Source organism: Xiphophorus couchianus, chromosome 18, assembly GCF_001444195.1.
Source record: "Xiphophorus couchianus chromosome 18, X_couchianus-1.0, whole genome shotgun sequence".
NCBI lineage: Eukaryota > Metazoa > Chordata > Actinopteri > Cyprinodontiformes > Poeciliidae > Xiphophorus > Xiphophorus couchianus.
In genome coordinates this window covers 5,276,531-5,299,274 of record NC_040245.1, presented here as the reverse complement: position 1 = coordinate 5,299,274, position 22,744 = coordinate 5,276,531, and the positions used below count along the sequence as shown (strand labels likewise).

At 36.1% G+C, this 22,744-nt stretch overlaps 1 protein-coding gene across 3 annotated transcripts in view; it reads left to right on the top strand.

Annotated features, from left to right (window-relative positions):
• Positions 1-22,744, top strand: part of nectin1b (nectin cell adhesion molecule 1b) — a 230,942-nt gene that overhangs the window by 201,371 nt on the left and 6,827 nt on the right. The window contains exon 9 of one of the 3 annotated variants that reach the window (XM_028045713.1): positions 5,522-5,709. The exons of the other annotated variants lie outside the window; for them this stretch is intronic. Within the exon in view, the coding sequence (XP_027901514.1) occupies positions 5,522-5,665 (144 nt within the window). The 3' untranslated portion in view covers positions 5,666-5,709. The remainder of the gene's footprint in view (positions 1-5,521; positions 5,710-22,744) is intronic. 3 annotated transcript variants of the gene reach the window in all.

Sequence of the window (22,744 nt, the reverse complement as noted above, 5' to 3'; positions counted from 1 at the left end):
TATATTTAAAAACCTGGTGCGTGCCGAGTGTTGGCGCAGACGAAATATGCAAGAGTGAGATTGGAAAGTAGATTTAAATTATTAAGATAACATTCTGCAATAGCTTCGATCATTTCCATGTAATTTGTTCTCAGACGAAAATAAAAACCTGTCTGTGCAAATGGGAATACAACAGGTACCATAATAGTGGAGTTCCTCTCCTCAGTCCTATTTGCAGAATATTTTGCATATAGGCTGGACTGCTTCTGTCTTTTGAAATGAACATTCTTCTACCCTCTGAGTTTTTGTTCATTACTAAACAGGGTCTTTATTTTTTAAATAGAAAAAATATACAATCCTAAAACTGTTTTCCATTTTTAACCAGTTAAAATATCCGCTTTTGTGTTAAGAGTAACTGAATATTTGTTATCTGTGTTATCTGCTGTACAACTTTACATAGATATCCATTCATTTTTAATTTTTTTTACGTGATGCTCGGATGGTTTCGGCTAACATCCAGTTAATTTTCCTGAGAATATCCAAGTGAGTTTAGTATTCCAACTATTATCAGTCCTTCCATGATTTTATGTATGATTTTGTGAGTTTTTGCAATCAAATTCACTGGTTTTGTGGCGCCGTTTTGGAAAAATTTCCAAGGAATTTTATGATATTCTTTCATAAAAATAGGAAAAAATATGGTAAAAATCCACGTAGACAGACTGGAAACAAACATTTTTATTCTTTTAGGAGCTTATGTAGCTAGATTTTTGCTAGATTTAGTAAGGCTGAGGCAGTAGTGGAATAAAAGTAAGAAATACTGCCACCTGCATGTGGGAGTTGGAAGTCACTTAAACCCAATGTTTCTTTTTTTTCTTTGCAAAATTTGCAATAAACTCACAATTATGTATTCTTCAAAATAAAATCAGGGATTAATTAAGACGATTGTGTAAAAACTAAATGGACGACGTGTTTTATAAAATAAAATTTAATAACAAATATCTTTTACTGTCCAACTGTTTGGAAATTAAGGTAAATTTATGATAAATAAAAATTCTGCATATTTACACATCCAGTGTAGAGTTGCCACTAAGAGCTTATACTAATTCATAAGTTAATCTGATTAATTAGTTCAATCATAAAGTGACAAACACAATTTATTTTTTATTGTCATTTTGTAACCTCAATTTAAAAACAACAAATGAAACAACTCTCTTGTTTAAACAAAGATGGATGCATTTCAGCTATGAAATAAGTCTATATTCAAAATAAAAACAATGTTTCCTATTAACCTTTAAGATAAAATGTGAATTCTGATATTTTCTGATCCAGAACAAACAACAGTATTATCACCGTATGACGCTGACGACCCACAACCTGAAATATGAAGGGGATTCCCACTGAAAAAAAAGAAAACATGATCCAACTTAAAAAACATAAATAGTTCATTTGTTCCAAGTAATCAAATTAAGTTTATACGAGTAAATATATTAGGTTTATTAAGTTGTCATGTTAAAAAAATTGAAAATAAATTAAGTTGGACAAACTTAATTCAAGTACATGTAACTAACTCAAAGTTTTTCAGTCAGAGATAAACAATAATTACATACTGTCAGCTATGCTGCTATTTACACAATAAGCCTCAGAATATAAAGCTGTTAAATCTAAATACAGAGTGCTGTCATAGAGGATGGGTCCAATTATCACAACAGAGTCTGGACCTCATGAAAAGCTTCTGGTGTCTATCCTAACATTTTGGTGAAAAGGCCTTTGCACCCAGCAACAGTGTTACTAGGTAACTGGAATGTAACTTATGATAACCTGTTTTTCCTTCGATGGTCATTAATGTAGCAGCGATGGCGTTACGCCTTGTGTCACCCTGAGGGGTGGATAACTTAATAAAGTGGGAGTTTCCTATAGAATAAAAATAAATCATGTGAGGAAGATACTTTGGAAAGCTGTAGCAGCAGCACATGATCCCCGCCTCGTTTTAGAGAATTTGAAAAGGCTGTCAACATTTAAAAACCTTTACGCTCCATAAAAGACTGAATGTTCAAAATAAAACCGTTCTGCGTTCCAGTTGGTGTTGCTAAAGGTCCTTGTTGCTCTTCTGTAGAGATCCAGAGTCATTGCTGTCCTCTCAGTCATTGTTACTGTAATTTACTGTAAAAGAACTAAGTTTCACTGAAAACGTTAAGCTGACAGCAGAACTCTCCTTTTGCAGCCAACAGGCCTCTGCAGACTCAAGTAAACATGGATCTGTTGGTGCTTTTCAAACATCTGCTCGTGCATAATTTATGTTTATAATTTATAACTAAAGTGTGCATTTTTTTTTTGGGTGTAACTGTAATTATGTTTGGATCAATGACTTCACAAAATTCTTTAAATTAAATCAGGCCTACCTCTACTCAAATGTGAACAAGTTACTAAAGTAAATCTGTTAAATCATGAGATATTGTTGGCAATATAGGTGACTCAAGAGACTTTCGGGCATCTCCTAAATGAGAAATTAAAGCAAGTATGCAGTAAAAATAATTTAAAAAATTACCCTATGAAGAAGAAGAATTACTTTATTCATCCCAGCAGGGAAATTATTTCGCAATTACAGCAAGAATTTTTTTATACACAGATTAACACACACAGCTGCGTCTGCAGGCAGCCAGCTGAGCCGGCACCATTTTTGAAGGAGGACATGCGGCAAAGGTCGTCGGGACCGGGAGTCGAACCCGCGACGTCCGCGGGTCTAAAAAAAAAAGTTGGACATGTAAATTCAAAAGTTTACAGAAAGTCACACTGGTAAAGGTCATAGTGCATTTTAGTTCCATCTTGAATATTCGCCCTGAAGCCAAACATCCCCAACTTTTTGTGAGTAGTGTATACTGTCAGTATAAATACCTGTTGTCTTCTCCCCGTGCTGCCGATGGTAAAACTCTCTCACACACTGCAAGCTACACACACTGCAATCTTAAGCCATCCTGCCAAGCTAAGGTGTGTTTAGGTCTCACCTAAAACAGGTTTGGAGTGGAGGATAAGTCAAAACACACACACACAACCCCCACTATGTTTGTGCATTTGCTACTGTTCAAAAGGCCTGAGGCACATAAACCGTATGGGTAGTTTTATACATTATGAATTAATAGTTTGGGGTTCAAAAATATGTCTTGCATTAGAACTTATCCTCTCACAAAGTCTGTCACATGCTGGGAGGAAATGTTCTTTGGCTGAGCAGGAGTGAACGCCAGTTTCCAACATGCAGCACACACACACACGCCCCCCAACGCACACACACACACACAAGTGTGAGGAGGGCAGGAGAGAAACTTTCCTGAATCTCACCTGAAGAACATTATGTCCACAGTTTGGTTCCAAGAATGCATAATAATATATCATTTTGCAGCATTATGCTTAATATGTATTTGTGTATTACGCACATACACTGCTGCATTCTTCCTACCATGTATCGATTTAGATCTGATGTCTCTTTTGGCACATTTTATTGTTTTAATTTTTGATAGTTTCTCTCAGTTTGTTATATCCAGCTCTGGAAAAAACTAAGAGGCCTCTGCACTGAACCCCGTTGAAAACCTCCTGGTTTTTCCACCAAATATTAATTTCTGAACTTTTCCTGAGTTAAAACATTAGTACTGTTGTTTTAAAATGAATATGAACTTGTTCTCTTTGCATAATTTGAGGTCTGAAAGCACTGCATCTTTTTTTCTCATTTTCTGCAGATAAATCCAAAGTTTTTGCTTAGAATTTTGGAGACATGTTGTCAGCAGTTCATATAATAAAAGAACAATGTTCATTTTACCTATAGAGAGTAAAATCAGAGAAACTGGTCATTTTAAGTGTCTCTTAATTTTTTCCAGAGCTCTATATGTGGAGGTATGTTTAACCCCTGTTGGCAACTGAAACATAACTTTAGCTAAGATATTTACTGCTGTTTTAAAACATTTGTTTTATTCTAAATTATTCCACTGTAGCTCCAGCTGTATGTTTAAGGTTGTAGTTTCTACAACATGAAGGAAATTTGTGTTGTGATTTTTGCTTATACAGACAAAAAAAAAAACAATATCCAGGATTAATAATGATAGAAAGTTTAAGTTTTATCTTCTTCACTTTCACCTGATTAACGTTTTGTTAAAGGTGGATCTCAGAAAAAAGGCAACAAAGAGACAGTAGCGGTGAACTGATTGCAGTTTTTTGGCCGATCCTAGATTACCGATATTTAAAAAGCCTGACTGACTCTGGCTGATACCTTTTTTTTGTCTGAAAGTTTGCCAAGTATAGCAAGAGAGTCATTAAGTGGGCAACAGTGGGGTGACTCTTGTTAACTGCAAATGTGATCTGGTGGGCCGGTTTGTCAGTCAAACCTCTGACTGACAGACAGAAGAGGTCAGGGGTTAATTTTTAGGCCTTTGCTGAGGTAGATAAGATCAGTGGATAAGATCAGTGGATAAGATTGGCTTCATACATTAGTATCAGCTGATCACCAATCTCCCAAAGTTAAGGAAATCTGCACTGATAAATTGGTGCACCCCTAAAACACACCAGTAAACTTTTATCTCAAGAAACACAAATTTATCTCGATTCCCAACATTTGTGTTTTCACATGCTATTTAATTTTACACAGTTACTCCAATGAAGAAACGCCCCGTCCTTTAGAATTGGCATCATTTCACTTGTAAGCATCTTTTCTGTAAACCAGTGATCTGAGTAACTGTTTTATTGTTATATACTGACCAGATGTTCATCAACTCACTCTGTTAATCAATCATCCAGCTTGTTTTTAGCAATCAGTGATTAGACGCTGCTTGAAGTGTCTACATGCATGCTGATATTGCAGAATATCAAAGGAAGCAGCCTGTCCATTAAGTTGCCTCTGGGCATGTCTCCATGTTTTGCACAGCAGCCTCGGTTACAAGCACGGTCTCTTGGATTCTGTAGCGATTGGGACGCATAAATTACAGTTCTTGTGGTTTGAAAGATTGTGCGGACATGCATTCACCATAATTCAATCATTCAAGCTGCATGCACCCAGTGTCTGTTTCATTTGTTTAGTTCCAGGGTTTATTTTTTTTTCTTTTATGTTGTTTACATGGCCATCTACTTTAAACACTGCATACATTCTGAGAAATGCACATTAGGGTGCAGACGCAGCTCTATGTGTTTATGAAAACACTTTAATTGGACGTCTCTTTTCTATTTTCTTTGTAGGAAAACATAGAGCATAAATCCAACATTGTCATTGTGCACAAAGAGCCTATTCCGTCTCTAACCCTTTTATTTACCACTCCATTTTGATTTGTGTGTTATGTTTTCTCTGTGATTTCTCCATCTTCTTCTTGGCTTGTCACTTTTGATAATTTTCAGACACCTTTTCTCGTATATGTTCCACGCCGGCACATTTCGAAATTCCCCACTCCCACCTTCAGTCAACATTGCTCTCTTGTCAGTCTCTCTCTGTCAGGGTGTCTGTCTCTCTCACTCTGTCGTTTTTTGGCTGCCTCACTCCTCACACACCTTTCACCTCTCTTGTCTCCAGAACTCTGGCCACAAGGACTGTGATGTCCAGTATGCGGAGCTGGATACTGCAGCTTTGGCCTCGTCTCCCAGCCCACGAAGCTCTGCTCACACTGGCCCTGGGGACCTTGTCGAGTATGCAACCATCCAGCCTAGCTCACACTAGCGCATGCCATTTTAGGCCTTTCCCCCTCAGACTTTGGCCTCCAGGTACACAGACTGACGCACTCCAACCCTCCATTCATGTCCTCTTTCACTTGCATTGACTCCCCTTTATGTGATCCACAAGGTTCCCTTTTCTGCTTTCCTCTTTGGTCTTGGTCGCCTTTTGATTTCCCTTCTTGCTGCTGTGCAGAAAGTTTGATTGAAGTCGATATATATATATATTTTTCAGGCTGTTATAAAACATAAAGGAACAACGTTGTTCCAGAACCCTTACAGAACCGCTACAGAACCATTACAGAACCGTTACAGAACCGTTGTAGAACCCGTCCAAACTGGACTGAATGCTTCATTATTACAGAAACTGAATGAAGCTGCAGGTTGGTGTCAGGATCTGCTGACAGTTTGTGACTTTTAGACGTTAAAATGTTTTTGTGAAGACACTGGTTCAGACTGAGTTTTTTTTAAAAACATGTCTACTAATCATTAAATTACAGGTCAGATAATTCTTAAAAAAAACAAAAAAACAAGCTTACGTTAAATTATGAACTGTGTTCGGTCATAAATTCTCATCAAAAATATTTGCAAAAATAATAATGGGGAAAAAAACTGAAGCATTTCTGGAGTCTGGCTACAAACTATGTCAAACGTATCACAGCCCGATTTATTGAACTTCAAAAGATTTTGGAACATTTTAATAGCGCAAATGTTTTGTACCATAGAATTCACAAAATATATATATATATATTATATTATAGAAAGGCGTGAATCATAAGTGCGAACGACAGTGTGGAGCTTAAATGGCAAAAGCATAACAAGCACTTAAATCATATAAATCACATGTGTCAAACCCGAGACTTGTGGGCCAAATCCGGCCCGCCTTAGCTTTTTCTGTGGCCCTCTAGATTCTAGACTACACACTAAGTGTGCTTAAATATTATGTTATCAATCAAATCAATGCACTTTTTATCTGTCTACTGCCAAATTATATCAATCAGTCCCTCCAGATCCTTGACAATTATTGTGGAAATTCATGAAAAATCAACAAATACCTGCACTTTTTTGTGCTAATCATTGGGAGTTTATTGCAAAAACTTTCCTACTTGTACTAAACAGTTCATTATCCTACTGAAAAAGTTTTAGGTTTTTTGAAGCCTCTATCAGCTTTTCTTCCAGTATTACCCGATATTTAGCTCCCTCCATCTTCCTTTCCTAACAGCATTTCTTTGTCAGCCAAAAAGAAACCATCATAATGCAAACATGTTGTTTCACCAGTGGGGATACTGTGTTAGAAGTGAAGTGGAGTATTTCTGCCACAGGAAGTGTTTTTCAATGAGAACCTAAATGTTTGATTTCAGTCGCGTCTGACCTGATCACCTTTTTCCATGTCCACTGTGTCTCCTCCATGGCTTATTACCATACTTAAGCAACTAAGGCTTTCTTTTCGCCACTCTTTCATAAAGATCATACATACTGTACGTTCCAATTCCTTTCCACAATTATTACCAACTTTGTGTTGGTTGGATCATAAAAACCCAATAAATGGAACAGAAAAGTCTTGTAACATCCCAAAGTCAGACTACTTTAGCTTACATGAACAACTCCTCTCATCCTGCGTGCTGAGAAATGTGTTTTTCTCCTTCTTCTCCCCTCTGGCATTAACTGAAATGATTGTGATTGTGTCGTCTGTACTGCAGGTGCACACATAGCGAGGCTAACAGGCAGGATTAGGCTTATTATAAGCTTGGCTGCAGATCCAAAGCTGTGGGTGATGCAGCAGTTCTATATGAAGTATCGCGTTGAACTGAGGAGACCATGTGGGATTTTTTATAACAATTTGGCTCAACATGATCTCTGAAGATCATTGATAATGAAATCTCTGCATCCTAATCTGCTCTGCTCCGCTTAATTAACTGTTTCCATGTGTTTTATTGATGCTAGATTTTCCGCTAATCCATGCAGTTTTCTCACACCTTGAACACCTTGAAGGTTTCTCTCCATTTATGCAGAAAACAAGGAGGAGTTTAAATAAAGCATGAAAATAAATCAATCAATCATGTTTATTTGTATAGCATATTTCACACTGCAAAAACACAAAATCATACCAAGTATTTTTTGGTCTAGCTTCTAGTGCAAATATCTAAGTACACTTGAAATATGACCAACTAATTTAAAAGTAACTTTTATAAAAGCTTGTTTTAAGTAAATCATTTCTTCATATTGATGAAAAAATATAACGGAAGATATTGGCAGATATAACATGGGTAAAAGGTCTTGTTATAAGTGAAATATTCTGCCAATGCAACAAGGACTTTTATCAATATTAAGGAATTATTTATCTAAAACAAGTCAGTATGTCTTGCTGAAAGGTTGCTTTTAAGTTAGCTTGTCATATTTCAAGTTTACTAAGATCTATGCACTAGAAACTAGGACAAAAATACTTGGTAAGATTTTGTGTTTTTGCAGTGAACTAAACATGAAAATACATCATAAACACATCATATAGTCAGCATTTGTGGAAACATTACATTTTGTCAAGTGTGATTGTTGTAATAATCCTTGTGACTCAAATATGTTGATTAATGTTTCATTTATTATGGTTCAAAAGCAACTCCAAACCGGTTTAGTTTATATTTAAAGGAACTCAGTGTTTCGGCTGATTTGCAGTTTTATGCGAGTTTGTTCCAGATTTGTAGTGCGTAGAAGCCGAATGATGCTTCTCCCCATTTGGTTCCGATTCTGGGGATGCAGAGCAGACCAGAACTAGAAGATCTGAGCGGTCTGGAAGGTTGATACAACACCAGCAGGTCTTTAGTGTTTTGTGGTGCTAAACCGTTCAGTGATTTATAAACTAACAGTATTTTAAAGTCTATTCTCTGAGCAACAGGGAGCCAGTGTAGGGACTTTAGAACTGGGTGATGTGCTCTAACTTCCTGGTTTTAGTCAGAACACCAGCAGCAGCTTAGGCAGACCTGTTAAGACGCAGTTGCAGTAATCGATGCGACTAAAGATAAACAAATGTTTGAGTTTCTAAAGATCTCGCTCAGACATTATTTCTCTTATCCTGGCAATGTTCTTCAGGTGACAGAAGGCCGACTTTGTAACTGTCTATATGTGGCTCGGAAGGTTCAAGTCAAAGTCCATCACTACACCCAGATTTCTAGAGCAAAAAAGTCTTAATACACTTGAAATGAGACAAAACACTGTTCAGCAAGATTAAGGAGGTTATTTTAAGTCAATAATTCCTTAAAATTAATGAAAAAGTTCTAGTTTGATTGGTTATAAGTGGAAGAAACTGCCAATAGAACAAGTATTTTTTTCCTAAATATTAAGAAAATATTTGCTTATAATACGTTTTGTCTCATTTCAAGTGTACTAAATCATAAAAAAAATTGTTTTTGCAGTGTTTGGCTAGTCGCTGCACTAACAAACATATTTCGTACTGAAGATACTTCATGTCAAACAGTGTTTGTCTGAACAGTCACTAATATTTCAAACGTGTTCCTCAAGTGATTGGACCTCTTGTAAACCCTGATTAGTAACGGAGCAAAACATGCCCTCATGTACGAGATTATGCTCTGATATGTCAGCTGAACCCCACAGGAGAGAGCGGCGCATGAACCTGCTCCTCAGTATCACTTCAGATCTTTATAAACATGCAGCAGAAGTGGGAAGTAAAGCAGTGCAAAGGATCCTGTTGCTAGACCCGTTTTCCTGGTTTCTATGGCAACCAGTCAAGCGTTTGGAGCAGAGGTGTTTTCCATTTGTAGATAAAAAAAATACACAGGCTTTAAAATATAACTAGATAGATTTATTTGTACAAACAAACTAGCTGCTGTTGCACAAATCAGTACAGAATCACAGAAACTTGGTTTATTCATAAAGCAAATCATTCTGGTTGCACAGCGAAATAAATCAGGAAACGTATATCAAGAAATTAATTAAGGAGAAGTAAAATACTTTGAGATTTAATTTTTTTATATATTCCCAATAAAAAAAAAAATCATACTGAACATAACAGGATTACATCAGGATGACAGAAGAAAAAAAAAATCTTCATGGTTTTTTTAAAAACTATGTTTATCTGTTAATTGTTCCAGATAGTGCGTCCGGCCACTTTGCCTATAAAGTGAGAGTTACTGTTGAGATCATTGGCAGGTTTTTATACAAAAAACAAACCATATTAAAACTAAAAACTCATCAGGTATTCACTTGCTGACAGAATTAGACCGCGTCAGAAAACACATTTTGAGACGCCTAAAATTGTCAACCATGATGACCCGTTGCACCATCCTCTCACTTATTTTTATATTTGTTGCATAGATGTGTGAAAAGTCTTAAAATAAATCAAACTTATTTTAGAAGCATAATCACATTGACATATATAATGTAAAAAAATATATATTATCCAGTTTTGTCCATCTTTTCAGGAGCAAAAAGAGCATTTCACAGCAAGACATTAATTTTATTTATTATTTTATTTATTTTTATTTTTGTATTCATAGATTTTTGTTTTTTATCAGAATCATGACTGACAAACATGCAGTCAATAATTTTAAACCCTTTTGCCAATTGGGCAGAACATTTTTCTCTTTCATTTGACTGGGTTGGAGTATTTAATGATGTAGGGGTCTTTGACTATTCCTCAGATTTTACAGACCTGGAAACACTTTTTTGCTCTTTTCTCTTTAGCTCAGGTTTTCTGTTGGATTCAGGTCTGATGACTGTGACGAACTGAGTGACTGAAGTTGTTTTCCCGAGTTGTTTTTGTCGGTTTATTCATGACTGCTACTTGTTCCAGTCATTTTAATTTGCCTTTGAATGTAACACACCTGGTTGGGGCTCATAGACGGCGGTATTTATAGAAGCTTGAAACAGCTAGCTTAGAAACGGACCCTTACCTCTTCCCTCCTGACGTGTTGATCAAATTACCGACTTTGCCTGAATTCACACCACATTATTTAAATCACTGTCATAAACGGGGTTTTCCCTTAAACCAGAGCGGCCTTAAAAACGTACTAAAGGTAGGCTACATGACGGTGCGGCATTGTCTCCATGGTTACTAATAATTAGACGCGTACCTTCTCGATAATGCAATATTTAATATCTTTCTAATCAAACTTACTTATAAAATACGTGAACGTTAGTCTTCTTGTAGAAAGTGTTTGCTGCACTGAAGGCTGCCAGTCATGATGATTGATGGCTGCTATCCATCGCTCCTCTAAAAGTTACACAATAAAATGACAAGTTTGGTTTTCTGTCCTTGTCTGTTCGTGCAGCTGACCATGCAGCGCCCTATGACCAGTTTTACTGAAAAACCAACGTAATAAAAGCGATTAGGCGACCACATGTGCGGTTTTTTACAGGCTTCGGTTGTTTCGACATCTGTCATGGCGGAGCAAAAACGAGTTTTGAAGCGAGTGACGTCACATACAGAGGGTCAATAAGCCAAGTTGAGCAGGTATTTTTCTGACATCTGAAGATCAACTAAAATCTCTTACTTGGATGGTATGTTCTTTTCTCTTTCCCATTTTGAAGAAAGGCTTGGAGAAATTGCTCTCAGAGTAATTTCATATTTTACCCTGTGGAAACAGGAAGCTATGGATTACTGGTACTGATAGATCCTCCTTGGGTGCCGACAGATGTGCCACAGGGGATTTTGTTAACTCCTAATGTGAGACTTTTTCTGCTGAGATTTCACCGCTGCAATAAGAAAAGCCACAACTCTGCAGGTTTTCTGCGGGATTTCGGTGTGTGTTTTGAAATGGTCATGGAAGTGTAATTTTGTGTCCGGTGAAGCATTTCTGTATCGATTTGTCCATATATTTTTTGCTGTTACCTTGTAAAAAATACTCAGGGGCAACAGATTTTCATTTTCCAGGTGAAATCCACCAGATTTTCGTTTTTAAAGGATTCCATTTTAAAGTGGAATTTCAAAGAATTTATCAAACTATGCTGTCGAACAAAGTTAGGACCTTGGAGAGAAAAAGCAGGCCCAAAGCATGACGGGTCCTCCAACCTTGCAGTTTGAAATCAGATACTTACCTGCATCTAATTCTCCTGTACAAAAAGAGAATGACAATTTCAAAACATAAATAAAAATACAGCGTTGTTCTCCCTGAAGACGGTATTTGGTTGCCAGGAGACACTTTGTTTTCTGCTTACAGAAATGATTTGCCATGTTATGACTGGATGATTCACTGATTCAAGCTTCCTCTCTGCTCTGTCAATAATGAAACGCCAAAACAAGAGTTCATTTAAAAATTATTCGACATGAAGAATGAAGAATAAAAATAGAATCGTCTCTCTGAGCTGCTTTTAAATAATAAAAGGCACAACGTCGAGAAAACCCACGTCAGTCAGCAGGTTTACATGGAGCAGATTTATTTATTTATTTACAACCTGCAACTTCAAACTAAACCTTCTCCAAGATAGATTAGGGGTAATTATGAACAATCAAGCCTCCTATAAAATCATCTGCATCCGTTTTTGTATTATGAATCACTTCAACCACTTGGTGACATTGTCTGCTGGAGGACAAGCTCTATTTTTATGCCACAGATGTTGCAGACAACACTGCATTCATTATTGCTACATTATTGGGTAAACCATTGGAATACACAACGTGGAAAACATGAAACCACATCAATTATTTTTTTTTTTACATCAAAAATCCTTCCAACTGCAAACAGAACCTGTAAAATAAACCGGATGACGTAGCGAGGGATAGAAAATAAACTTTTCACAGCAAAGTCAGCAGCTGCAGGTGGATGATTGTTGAAGTAAAAGACTAATTAAAATCTGTGTGTGAGATGACACCCCAGCTGCAGTTTGTAGCAGTTTTATAAATTAGCAGAAAAAGCAGCATCCTCGAAATCTAATGGAGGCATTATGATTATAGACAGACTGAAAGGAACGTCGCTGTTGCACGGAGGCGCTGAGAGATGCATGTATGAACATGTTTAAGTTGCAGGGACACCATGTTGTGCCAAAGACACAGATTTGCGCCTCCGCATAGATCCTACATGTCAGTGGAATTTCGCTGGAGGGTTTGAACACACTTTTTCCAAAAACAACTTTTGATAATTGCAGTGAAGAGTTCTTTATTATATCTCAGTTTGAAATCTCCGATATGTCATTTCACGTGAAGAGAGATAGCATGTGATTTACATTATTTTCCTAATCAGCAAATATTATTCTGGCCCCCAAGCTCAACAAGACAGAAATGTTTCATCACAGAGAAATTGGTTCCTGTTTAAATATTCAATGCTGATTTCTAGTGACCTTTCCCTGGAAGGAAGCAAGTAAACATCATGGCAAAATTTACTGGAAGACAAATATGGCTGCTGATACCAACACTTGTCACTTTTCCAGCTAAGGCAGTTTATAATCTTTTCTACATGGTAAAGTTTTCATAATGCTGGAGGTGTTATATCATTTTTTGTTTTGTTTTTGTGTTTTCAAAGTTTGTCTTTCCAACTTTGTGTTTACTGCATGGAAGAAAAAAATCCCAGAAACAAATAGTTTTTCCTTTCACTTTTCAGTTTGGCAAAAAGGTTTGATATTAGATATTAGGTATTTGATATTATTGCTTTGTTTAATTGAAAACAAAGCAATTATATACAACAGAGGACAATATATACACATCAACTAAATGAAAGGTAGCAGAAAGAAGAAAAAAATCTTATATCTGCCAATTTTATCCCAAAAATGCAATCAAGCAATAAAATTGATTGAGATTTACAGAAAAATTAAAAACTAAACTAAAACACCAACTCAAAAAACAATTTATATGGCAGTACCAGTAGATAAGCTGAAAATGTATTTATTTTTTTCTAACGTCAGATTCTTCGCTACTGTGCTGCTTCAATCATGGAAGAAAACGTTTTGGGTTTTTTCAGAGAGTTGCTTAATAAAATTAGTTTTGATTTTGAACGATTGTAAAATTCATCCATCTGAGGAGATGAGACACGATACTTGGTTCGTGGGAATAAGATAAGCAAAGATTTTTATCGGTATTTTGGAGAAAACTAAATCACACTAGCATAAAGAAAAGTGTGCTAGTTTGGTTTAGTGTTATACACATGTTGATCACCAGGGAAGATTTGCAGTTTGCAGCTTTGGCCCAATAATAACATTACTTAATCTAAAGCAATGCAAATGATAGTTGAAACTCAATATTAAACTACCGGGTTCATATTTCAGCTGCCAACTATCTGACCACTAGGGCACAATTAAAAATATGAAACAAATAAATAAACACAATAAACTTTAAGATTATAACAAAAGTAAAGTATCTCGTCCTGACAGAATTGAACACTTTAAATTCCACACCCTTGATCGTGACATACATGCTCTATTCAAACCAAAAGTGTTGTGGTTTTTTTTGTGTGTGCTAATATTTACGGCAAAATAAAAAACAGCATCTCAGAACCTTGAGGATTCACATGCATTGTGAAGAATTTATTATTGATGAGTGTTAGAGTAGTTCATATTGGGGTTTGCTTTTCAACAATAAGGTGCTCTCAATGCCATAATTGCATCGAAAATGCTCCTTTTATGCGTTTTCACAAATTAAGGTTTCTTTAATTCCAGTCTGTGTTTTTAACAAATCCCTGCTGAGCAGTGCAGAAGCATCCAATCATTGCATTTGTTTTAGATTTTGAAGAGGAGATGAACAAATCTCTCTCAACTCACAAACTCAACCCATGAAAAAACAGTGCAATGGCCCTTTAGTGTCGCTCAAATTGGAAACCAAAAATAGCATTGCTGGTGGCAACAGATAATCAATCATAGTAATCCAGCAGTGCTTACAGGTCATTCATGGTTTGTTGGTTTTTGTTTCATTTATTTACTCCATAATTAAAATGCTGCCACCCAATTTCAAAGTAAAGGAGTCTTCTTCCGTGCTTCTTGTACCAGAATATAAGTGGACTGTCAACCCCACAGGTTTTCAAAATAAGAGTCTGAAACAAAGATTTATTAGAAACTATAGTATTTTTGTTGTTGTTTTTGATTAAAGATTGATGTAGAAGCCTTCATCATTTGTGCAAATGTAAGATTAACATTCTGTGAGAATTAAAAACTGCTGATTTTTGTTCTCCTTACTAGAAGAAGAAACATTTAAAAAATTACACTGGAAGTAGAAGAAAATTCCCAAAGTTAGCATCCTTAGCAAGCTGCTGCTATCTTCAGTTTATATTCTGCCTATTTGTATTCTGAATTAGATGCAGGTAAGTATCTGATTTCAAACCACAATTTGAATTTTTGTATAAAACTTCCCCACTCATCTGTATACTAGGAACCAAAATTTACATATAATATAAACAAGGAGGTTGTTGAGTTAACTTTTAGTTGTAATCAGTGAAATAAAATCAGCAAAGCCTTAATCATGTATTTCCTTTGCATCCTTTCATGATGAAAGTGTTATTACATTATCAGATATAAAAACTTATTTGAGCCTTATTTCCCCCAAGGTTAGGTTATCTGCTTAATGTACTGCTACTTAAAATGGCTTCAAGGTGAGCCAGATTTCATTTAGATTAACCCTCTTTGCTAAATGTATGCATTTGAGTTGGTTCTTCTTTTATCGGTGTTGCATTTGTGCAAAATTTAACAGAAATGCAAAAGCCTTTTACCTCCAATCTGACTGGAAGGTAAATATAATGTACTTTAATTATAGCTTAAATTTGTGGGCTAAAAATGTAACTCTTTGCCTTTTAGGTATAGAAAAACTCGGGAGTTTGTTAGAAGTTTTTCTGAGGGCCAGAGGAAGTGCTCTTCTATCGTTGTTTGGATCAGGGGTTTTCATATTTTAGCTGACTTGTTTTGTTGTGCTTTCACAGCAGCCGACTGGTCGAAAGCGACGTCTTTAGGAAAATTACGACACAGACCAGCAGGAAGTCAACCTTTGGCTAACTCTGCAGCTGCAGTGAAATATAAAAATGTCTTCAGACGCTCCTGTTAAAGCAGGGATGTAAAACTCATTTTCGTTTTGGGCCAAATCAAAACAAAAAGGGCCGGTCATGCCAGAATGTCTTGAAGAAAAACCATTAACAAACTGTTAAAATATTAACAAATACCTGTCTCTGCATTTTAGAAATATTTCTTAAAATTAAAATTCTTTTCACATTGTTCGGTCCCTTCAGGATTTTGCGATTGATTTTGTGATTTTTTTTTTTTCTTTTTACAATTAAAATCATTAATTTTGTGGATTTATAAATAGTTTCAAGGAATTTTGCAATATCTGCAATTTATATGACATTATTTTGGACTTTTTGGCAAACTAAAAACTTGACACCAAATAAGGATGAGGCAGCGGTGTCGTAAAAGTACGAAATACTGGCACCTACAGGTGGGAGTGGTGGTCAATTAAACCCAACATTTTTGCCCATTTTTGCTGAAAATCTGCACTAGTTTTACCGTTATGCATTAGCGGGAAAAAAATGTGGGAATCTTTCTTCACGTGAGTTTCCACAAACTCACTGATTGATGAAATTTAGCGTACGGAGTCCAGAGGGCCACACAAAAAGCTACGGCGGGCCAGATTTGGCCCCCAGGCCATGAGTTTGACACATGTGTATTAAAGGAATTGAGCAATAATAGATACGGTTACGTTCCTCTATAACATGGTCTTCTGGGTCATTTGACAAGTTTGTGTTTATTAGCAGCATTTAGAAACATTCTGCTGTTTCCTTCCAGATAGTTTTATTTTTATTCATTTTTTCGCCTCTAAAGCCCAAACAGACAATAATTGCGCTTATTCCTGGTATAGGACTAGCATCTGACAAGATCCCGAAAAGGCTTGTCACACAAAATGTTTACGTAACTCGTCTGTTTTATTTTACTGTGGAATAATTAGAAGGTCGTTATTGGAAATGACTGAAGTCGCTGTCATTTCCTCTTTGTGTTTTCTGTGGAGCTGTGAAAGCAGAATATCCGCGCTGCCTCAGAACGCGTCTCATGTCTGCTTCACTTGTTCCACAAATTCAACAGACAAACGCAGATTATGCATTTTCAAATTCTCTTTAAGTCAGAAAAATGTTTTTCATCCAATGTTTTTCAGTTTGAGGTATTGAGATTTTATACTTTAAAAGTGAAACATATTTGTTTTATAAGTAGGGAAGCAGGAGAGGAATTTGTTGGCTTATAAAGTACTTTAACTGAAAAGACATTAAAAGTTGCAATTAACGTCAGACCACATTCCATCCTGATCTTTTACCAAATGCTGTTTTATGTCCTTGAATGCAGCTTTAAAACGGTGTAATAAAGTTTAACTTAAACCAATATTTTAAGAGAGAATATAGTTTTGTAGCATTGAGAGCAAATTAAATGAGTTATCTGTGAATATTTCAATACAGAGAATTTTACAGACAAGGTTTCCCTGCGTTAGAGGTTCAGTCCGTTCAGTCTTTTGCTCTCTATTTTCAGAGAATATCTATCAGGAGTCCCGTTACACACTTTTCATGTCTAAAATAATCCCACTTAAAAGCAGGAGTCTAACCTTGTACTGATTTACTTACTAAGTTCAAATAAATCTTTGAGCTTTTGCCTCAAAGATCTACTATGCATTTTATTTCCTCATCAAAAGATTTTATGCATGTTGAAAAAAGGCCAATAACCTACATTAGCAAAATTTCTGGGCTCGCTGCCCGAAGTTTGATGTAGTGAAATGTACATCTGCCCGGGATCCACCTGAGTCCATCCTGCATACAAGCTGCTGACTCACCAAATCCAAAAGCAGTGCAAGTATGTTTCACAATAAATATTACCTAGATATATGATAATACAGCAAAATATTTTTGGTTAATCACCACCAGTATTTTAAAAGTCTTAAGAAGTCTTAACAAAACCAACGACATTGATTATGTTTATTTGACAAACTCCAACTGTAGAGGTGATTTTTAACTAATTTTTTACCAAAACAAAGTAGAAAAAGCTGGCGTATATATCTGCAAAAACAATCAATAACAAACACTAATCATAAACTCTAGTTCTGCTTACACTAAAGCGCTAAACCAACATGGTATTTGGCAGAAGTTAAATGCTAAAGCGCTAAATTCAACCATGTTGATAACCACCGTGTGTAATATCGCCCTCCACAGGATCGCGTTTGTTATTGCACACCTATTTTCATGGCACCGTTACGAACTCTTCAGCAAGGAAAGCAGGTATTGGCTGTTCTAAATGTCGCCAGATGATGTCACTGCCTAATTTGCATATTTGATCACATGGCACATTAACGCAGATGTGCAAACTGGAATTATGAAAATGAATTAGCTTAATGGCAACTTAAATTATGAAAAACCTCACATTTTTTGATCAAATGTTTTTGAGTTAGCATGAGGTGGTTTTTCAGCTGTATCAGAGTTATTGTATTTTACAAAAAAGCAATGGAAACTCTTTTTTCCCCATCATATGAGTATGTGTTGCTACTGGTGGAAAAGACAAAGAAGACGACAGGAAGTGGTAGGAAGACCACTTCCTGTCAGCAAAGTTATGACGTATCACGTGAACAAACTTTTTAACGTGCCATTTTTATTCCATATATTATTTAACCCCAAAATTGTATTTTTACAACATTAGCAGGAAACATTTTGCAAACATTTGTAATGAAAACTGCTGAGATCTTCAGTCACGTGTAAATCTGTGACTAACAAAACTCCTTGTCAGAAAGGTATCTTTTAAAACTGCTACAATGGTTGAATTATATATATAAAAGCTCTTAAGATTTATACATACTTGCCAGCTACTTATAGTCTAGAAATTAATATAAAAATGTAAACAACAGATGAAAATGTAATGAGAAGCCGGTGCCATCTTCTATCATCAAAAGATTTTGCCGCATTAAGCTGTCTTAGAAAAGAAGAAAAGTTTCCAGTCTGAAGCTTTAAAGATTTTTTAAAAAAACAGAGCAACTCAATAAAACTGAAAAAGGAAATAACAGTTTTGAGTTTTTAAATCACAGCACATACAGAGAAAGGAATTGGTTAAGTATAAAAATGACAAAAGATGATTCATAAAAGATTTTTAATTCATTTAGCTGTCTTTTCATCTATAGATTAATCAATCAATATTTTACAAGAACATTTTATGATGTGTTGGACTTTGTCCATTATTGTCTATTTGAGGTTTATTTTCAGTGATTTTCCAAAGTTTTCTGGTTGTTTTAAGGTTATTTTACTTTCCTAGTTTATCTCCCTTGGCCTGGTTTCAAACTCTCCTACAGCTGGTTGTCATTTGATTGTTGCTCAGCTGTGAAGCTTTTCACTAATCAAGCTCACAACTATAAATACTTCCTGGTTTGGTCATTTCACAATCTCATTTTCCTGCCTTCAGTCTGCATTCGTATTATTACTGAACTTCTTTATTAACCATATGCCACAGATATTTTTTGTTTGTTTAAACATTTTTTGTTTTACATCCCAGTGATGAAGTAATAAGTCTGGCTTATTTCAGCTGCTCTCTTCTTTGTTGTGTTTTTAATAAGGAAATACCTCTACTCCTATTGTTGAAAAATAATATCATAACCATACTCCTTTCACTTAGAAAGCCTTTAGTTTGCATGAAGCATCCACTGGAAAAAAAAAACAAACATTCAAAAATGTAATTCCTGTAGGAAGACCAGAATGACAACAAAACAAAACCTCTGAAACTGCATATTTACAGGTTTTTCTTCTAAGACATTTTTTTCAAATCTTTTGTAAGTTCCCATTTCACAACAGATGCTCTAAACATCTTAGTGCTCTGAACTAAAACATATAAATTATTATACAGTATGAAAAAACATTTTTTAAAACAACGACAAACATAAATCCCTTCACATTGTTGCTACTGCACCCAAAAAAAACACACAAAAAAACCCTCCACTAAATTTCAAAATGTAAAAGTTGGTAAACCAGACTAAAACGCCAACTGAAATATTGTTGCTGAGGTAACATAAAAAGTTAAAAGCTGTTATTTGTAGAGTGAACAGAATTACAGCCGGTGTATCATAACTGGTAAAAAAAAAAAAAAAGTCCTCAAATAGTAAGAAATTACATTTTACAAAATGTTTTCCATTTGGATCCAAATAATCCCGGATTGTAGAGGCAACGACTAATGTGGGAAGATGAACGATGTGAATGCAGATTAACTGTAAATGTGTAAGCTATAGACATGTTGAAGACATTAAACACTTAGATTCACATTTATATTTTTAAATTGTCCTTAACTCAATGAATGTGTCTTCTCCCGATTCAGTATCCATGGGCTGAATATAAAAATAAGATTTGTAAAACATCTAAATACATCGATCCAAATTCTAAGATCTTAGAGAAGTTTAGATTTTCATGTGGAGAAGTATTTCTGTCTTATACGAGAACGAAAGAAAACATCAGCAGTGATATCATTTACAGCTCCTGGAAAACAGAACTACATTTAAACCAGAAAAATAAAGAACAGGACAGCAGAGCAAAGGCATCTGAGAGAAAAGAGAAACATTTTGTTAGTTTACAGAACTCTGCTGGAGTCTGTTTCATCGTTTCACATCTTTTTTAAAAAGCTATCCACACAAAAACTATAGCAAACTTTATTTTATGTCCACAAAAACCTCCTTTATTAAGTTCCCTCCTCTGTTTCGAATCAAAATCCTCAGGATATACTTAATGGTTAATCTGGAATAATTCACCAAAGATTTGCAAAATAAAAATTTTATTCCAAGTCTTGTCAGCACTTTGTATCTGTAGATCTAAATCCCAACAACGAATAAAATGGCAAACCTGCACCACAGAGTGCTGGTTTTAATTTAGGACTTCTCAAAGACATTAATAACCTGACAAAGGGAAGAGTTTTCTTTAGCAGCGGGAACAGCCCTGGACACTGACCTGAGACAAATAGGCTTTTTAGACTTCAGTCAGTGTCTCCAGGGTTTGTCAGCAGCAGTTCACCTTTCACAGAAGCTCACAGCTCCTCATTTGTCTTCCTCAGATTCGCCATGTTTGTCAACATCCATCCGTCATGTTCTCATTCAACATCCCGACTCCGTTTTTATTTGTCTCCTTAAGTGCATGTATAACACTAAATCTAATTTAACTAAACAACCATTCCTTTGCTTTGCATTATTCCTCTATATTTCCCCCAAACGTAACCCTTCAAACACATTTTGTGCAATTATGTTCAGATAAACATTTGTTGTTTCTTTTATTTTTGCCTTTCTGTGGTTCATTTGCCTCGCAAAACATTCTCAGAGTTGGGATCATCGTATTCGTAGATGTAGAGATGCTTGAGGAAGACTCGTGAGTTTCATTTCACACTCATCCTCACCCCGTTTTGTCTGTGCATGTCCACCCATCATCATCATCATCGTCATTGTCATTTCAAAACCTTTACCCTTTTCTGCATGTTTAGGCGCAGAAGTGATTAAAATGAAGATTGAATGAAGTTGGAGCATATAGACACATTATTATGGCCTCTGTATTATATTTTCTTATAAGATGTCTAAAAGATTTGGGTCTTGAGTCTGAGTCCAACAATGAGCCAGTTTAATTTCACCTGTAGAGCCTAATTTTACAGATGTTTTGTTTTTTCTAAGATTTCATGATGCTATGCACTCTAGCCAGGTTTCCAGGACCTCTGGAAAAGAAAATGTTAGACAGCATCACAGATTATCCATACTAAACAAACCAGATATTCAAATATTCAACATATCTTCAACAAATTCATCCTTTTTCCCACATCCAGTCCTACTGGAGGGTTTGTTGCCCAAATCTCTACAAACCAAAGCTGACAGACAGCTCCTGTTAAAAATACCAGTAAAGTCCATCAACCTCCACATGTTTACATAAAGCTCCTATTTAATTTTTTGTTTGTTTGTTTTTTCTGCCATCCTTCAATAACTGCTCATGAAGACGATATTTCAGAAATTGTTGCAGTTTTTCAACTGCAGGTTTTGGCTGTATTTACTGTCCTTACCATCCTTCTCAGTGTGTTGAGAAGATCAATACAATTCAATCACATTTTATTTGTAACAAGGCATTTCAAAGTGCTTTACATCATAAAAACAAAAACGACACACTGACTGATAAAAAATAGAATAGATTCTACCTTTCTATTGGATAATTACTGAATAGATCCATCCATCCATCCATTTTCCGTGCACCCTTGTCCCTAATGGGGTCGGGAGGGTTGCTGGTGCCTATCTCCAGCTACGTTCCAGGCGGGAGGCGGGGTTCACCCTGGACAGGTCGCCAGTCTGTCGCAGGGCAACACAAAGACATACAGGACAAACAACCATTCACACACAAACACACACCTAGGGAGAATTTAGATAGACCAATTAACCTAACAGTCATGTTTTTGGACTGTGGGAGGAAGCCGGAGTACCCGGAGAGAACCCACGCATGCACAGGGAGAACATGCAAACTCCATGCAGAAAGACCCCGGCCCGGAATCGAACCCAGGACCTTCTTGCTGCAAGGCAACAGTGCTACCAACTGCGCCACTGTGCAGCCCCTGAATAGATGATAAACTCAAATAATATCTTCATATTTCTTAAACAACAAGATCCTGTCGCTGTGGAAAAAATTTAAATCTCTTTATTAAAGGTCAAATCAAGAAGAGAAAACATTAAAGGAGAATGCAGAAATTATTCAAATGCATTAGAAAAACTGGAAGAAAGGGAAACAATAATTGACTTTGACGAAGAAATCTGGTCAAAAGGAAAAATCGCGATGACCTAAGCGTTTGCAAACAATGCAAAGGGAAGTTACGGGATTGGACCTGATTGGTTAATAAAACTCCTGAGGCTCAAATTTGCTTAAAGATTGGACTCTAGAGTGATGGAAAATGTCACATGATCTGATGATTCCAGATTTACCCTCTTCCAGAGTGAAGAAGTAGGCAGTCGTTCGCCCGCCATGCCCAGTGCCTGAGCTGGGTTGTTGTAAAAGAATATTTTAGTAATCGAGTACTCTATAGAATATTTTTACAATTATCTGAGGAATTTGATCTCTCTTTCTCTCTCTCTGTGCCATTCCTACCGTTCGCTCCAAAACCGTGACCAGAAATCACGTTTCTGGTGATTCCAACACCAGAAATGCTGTCG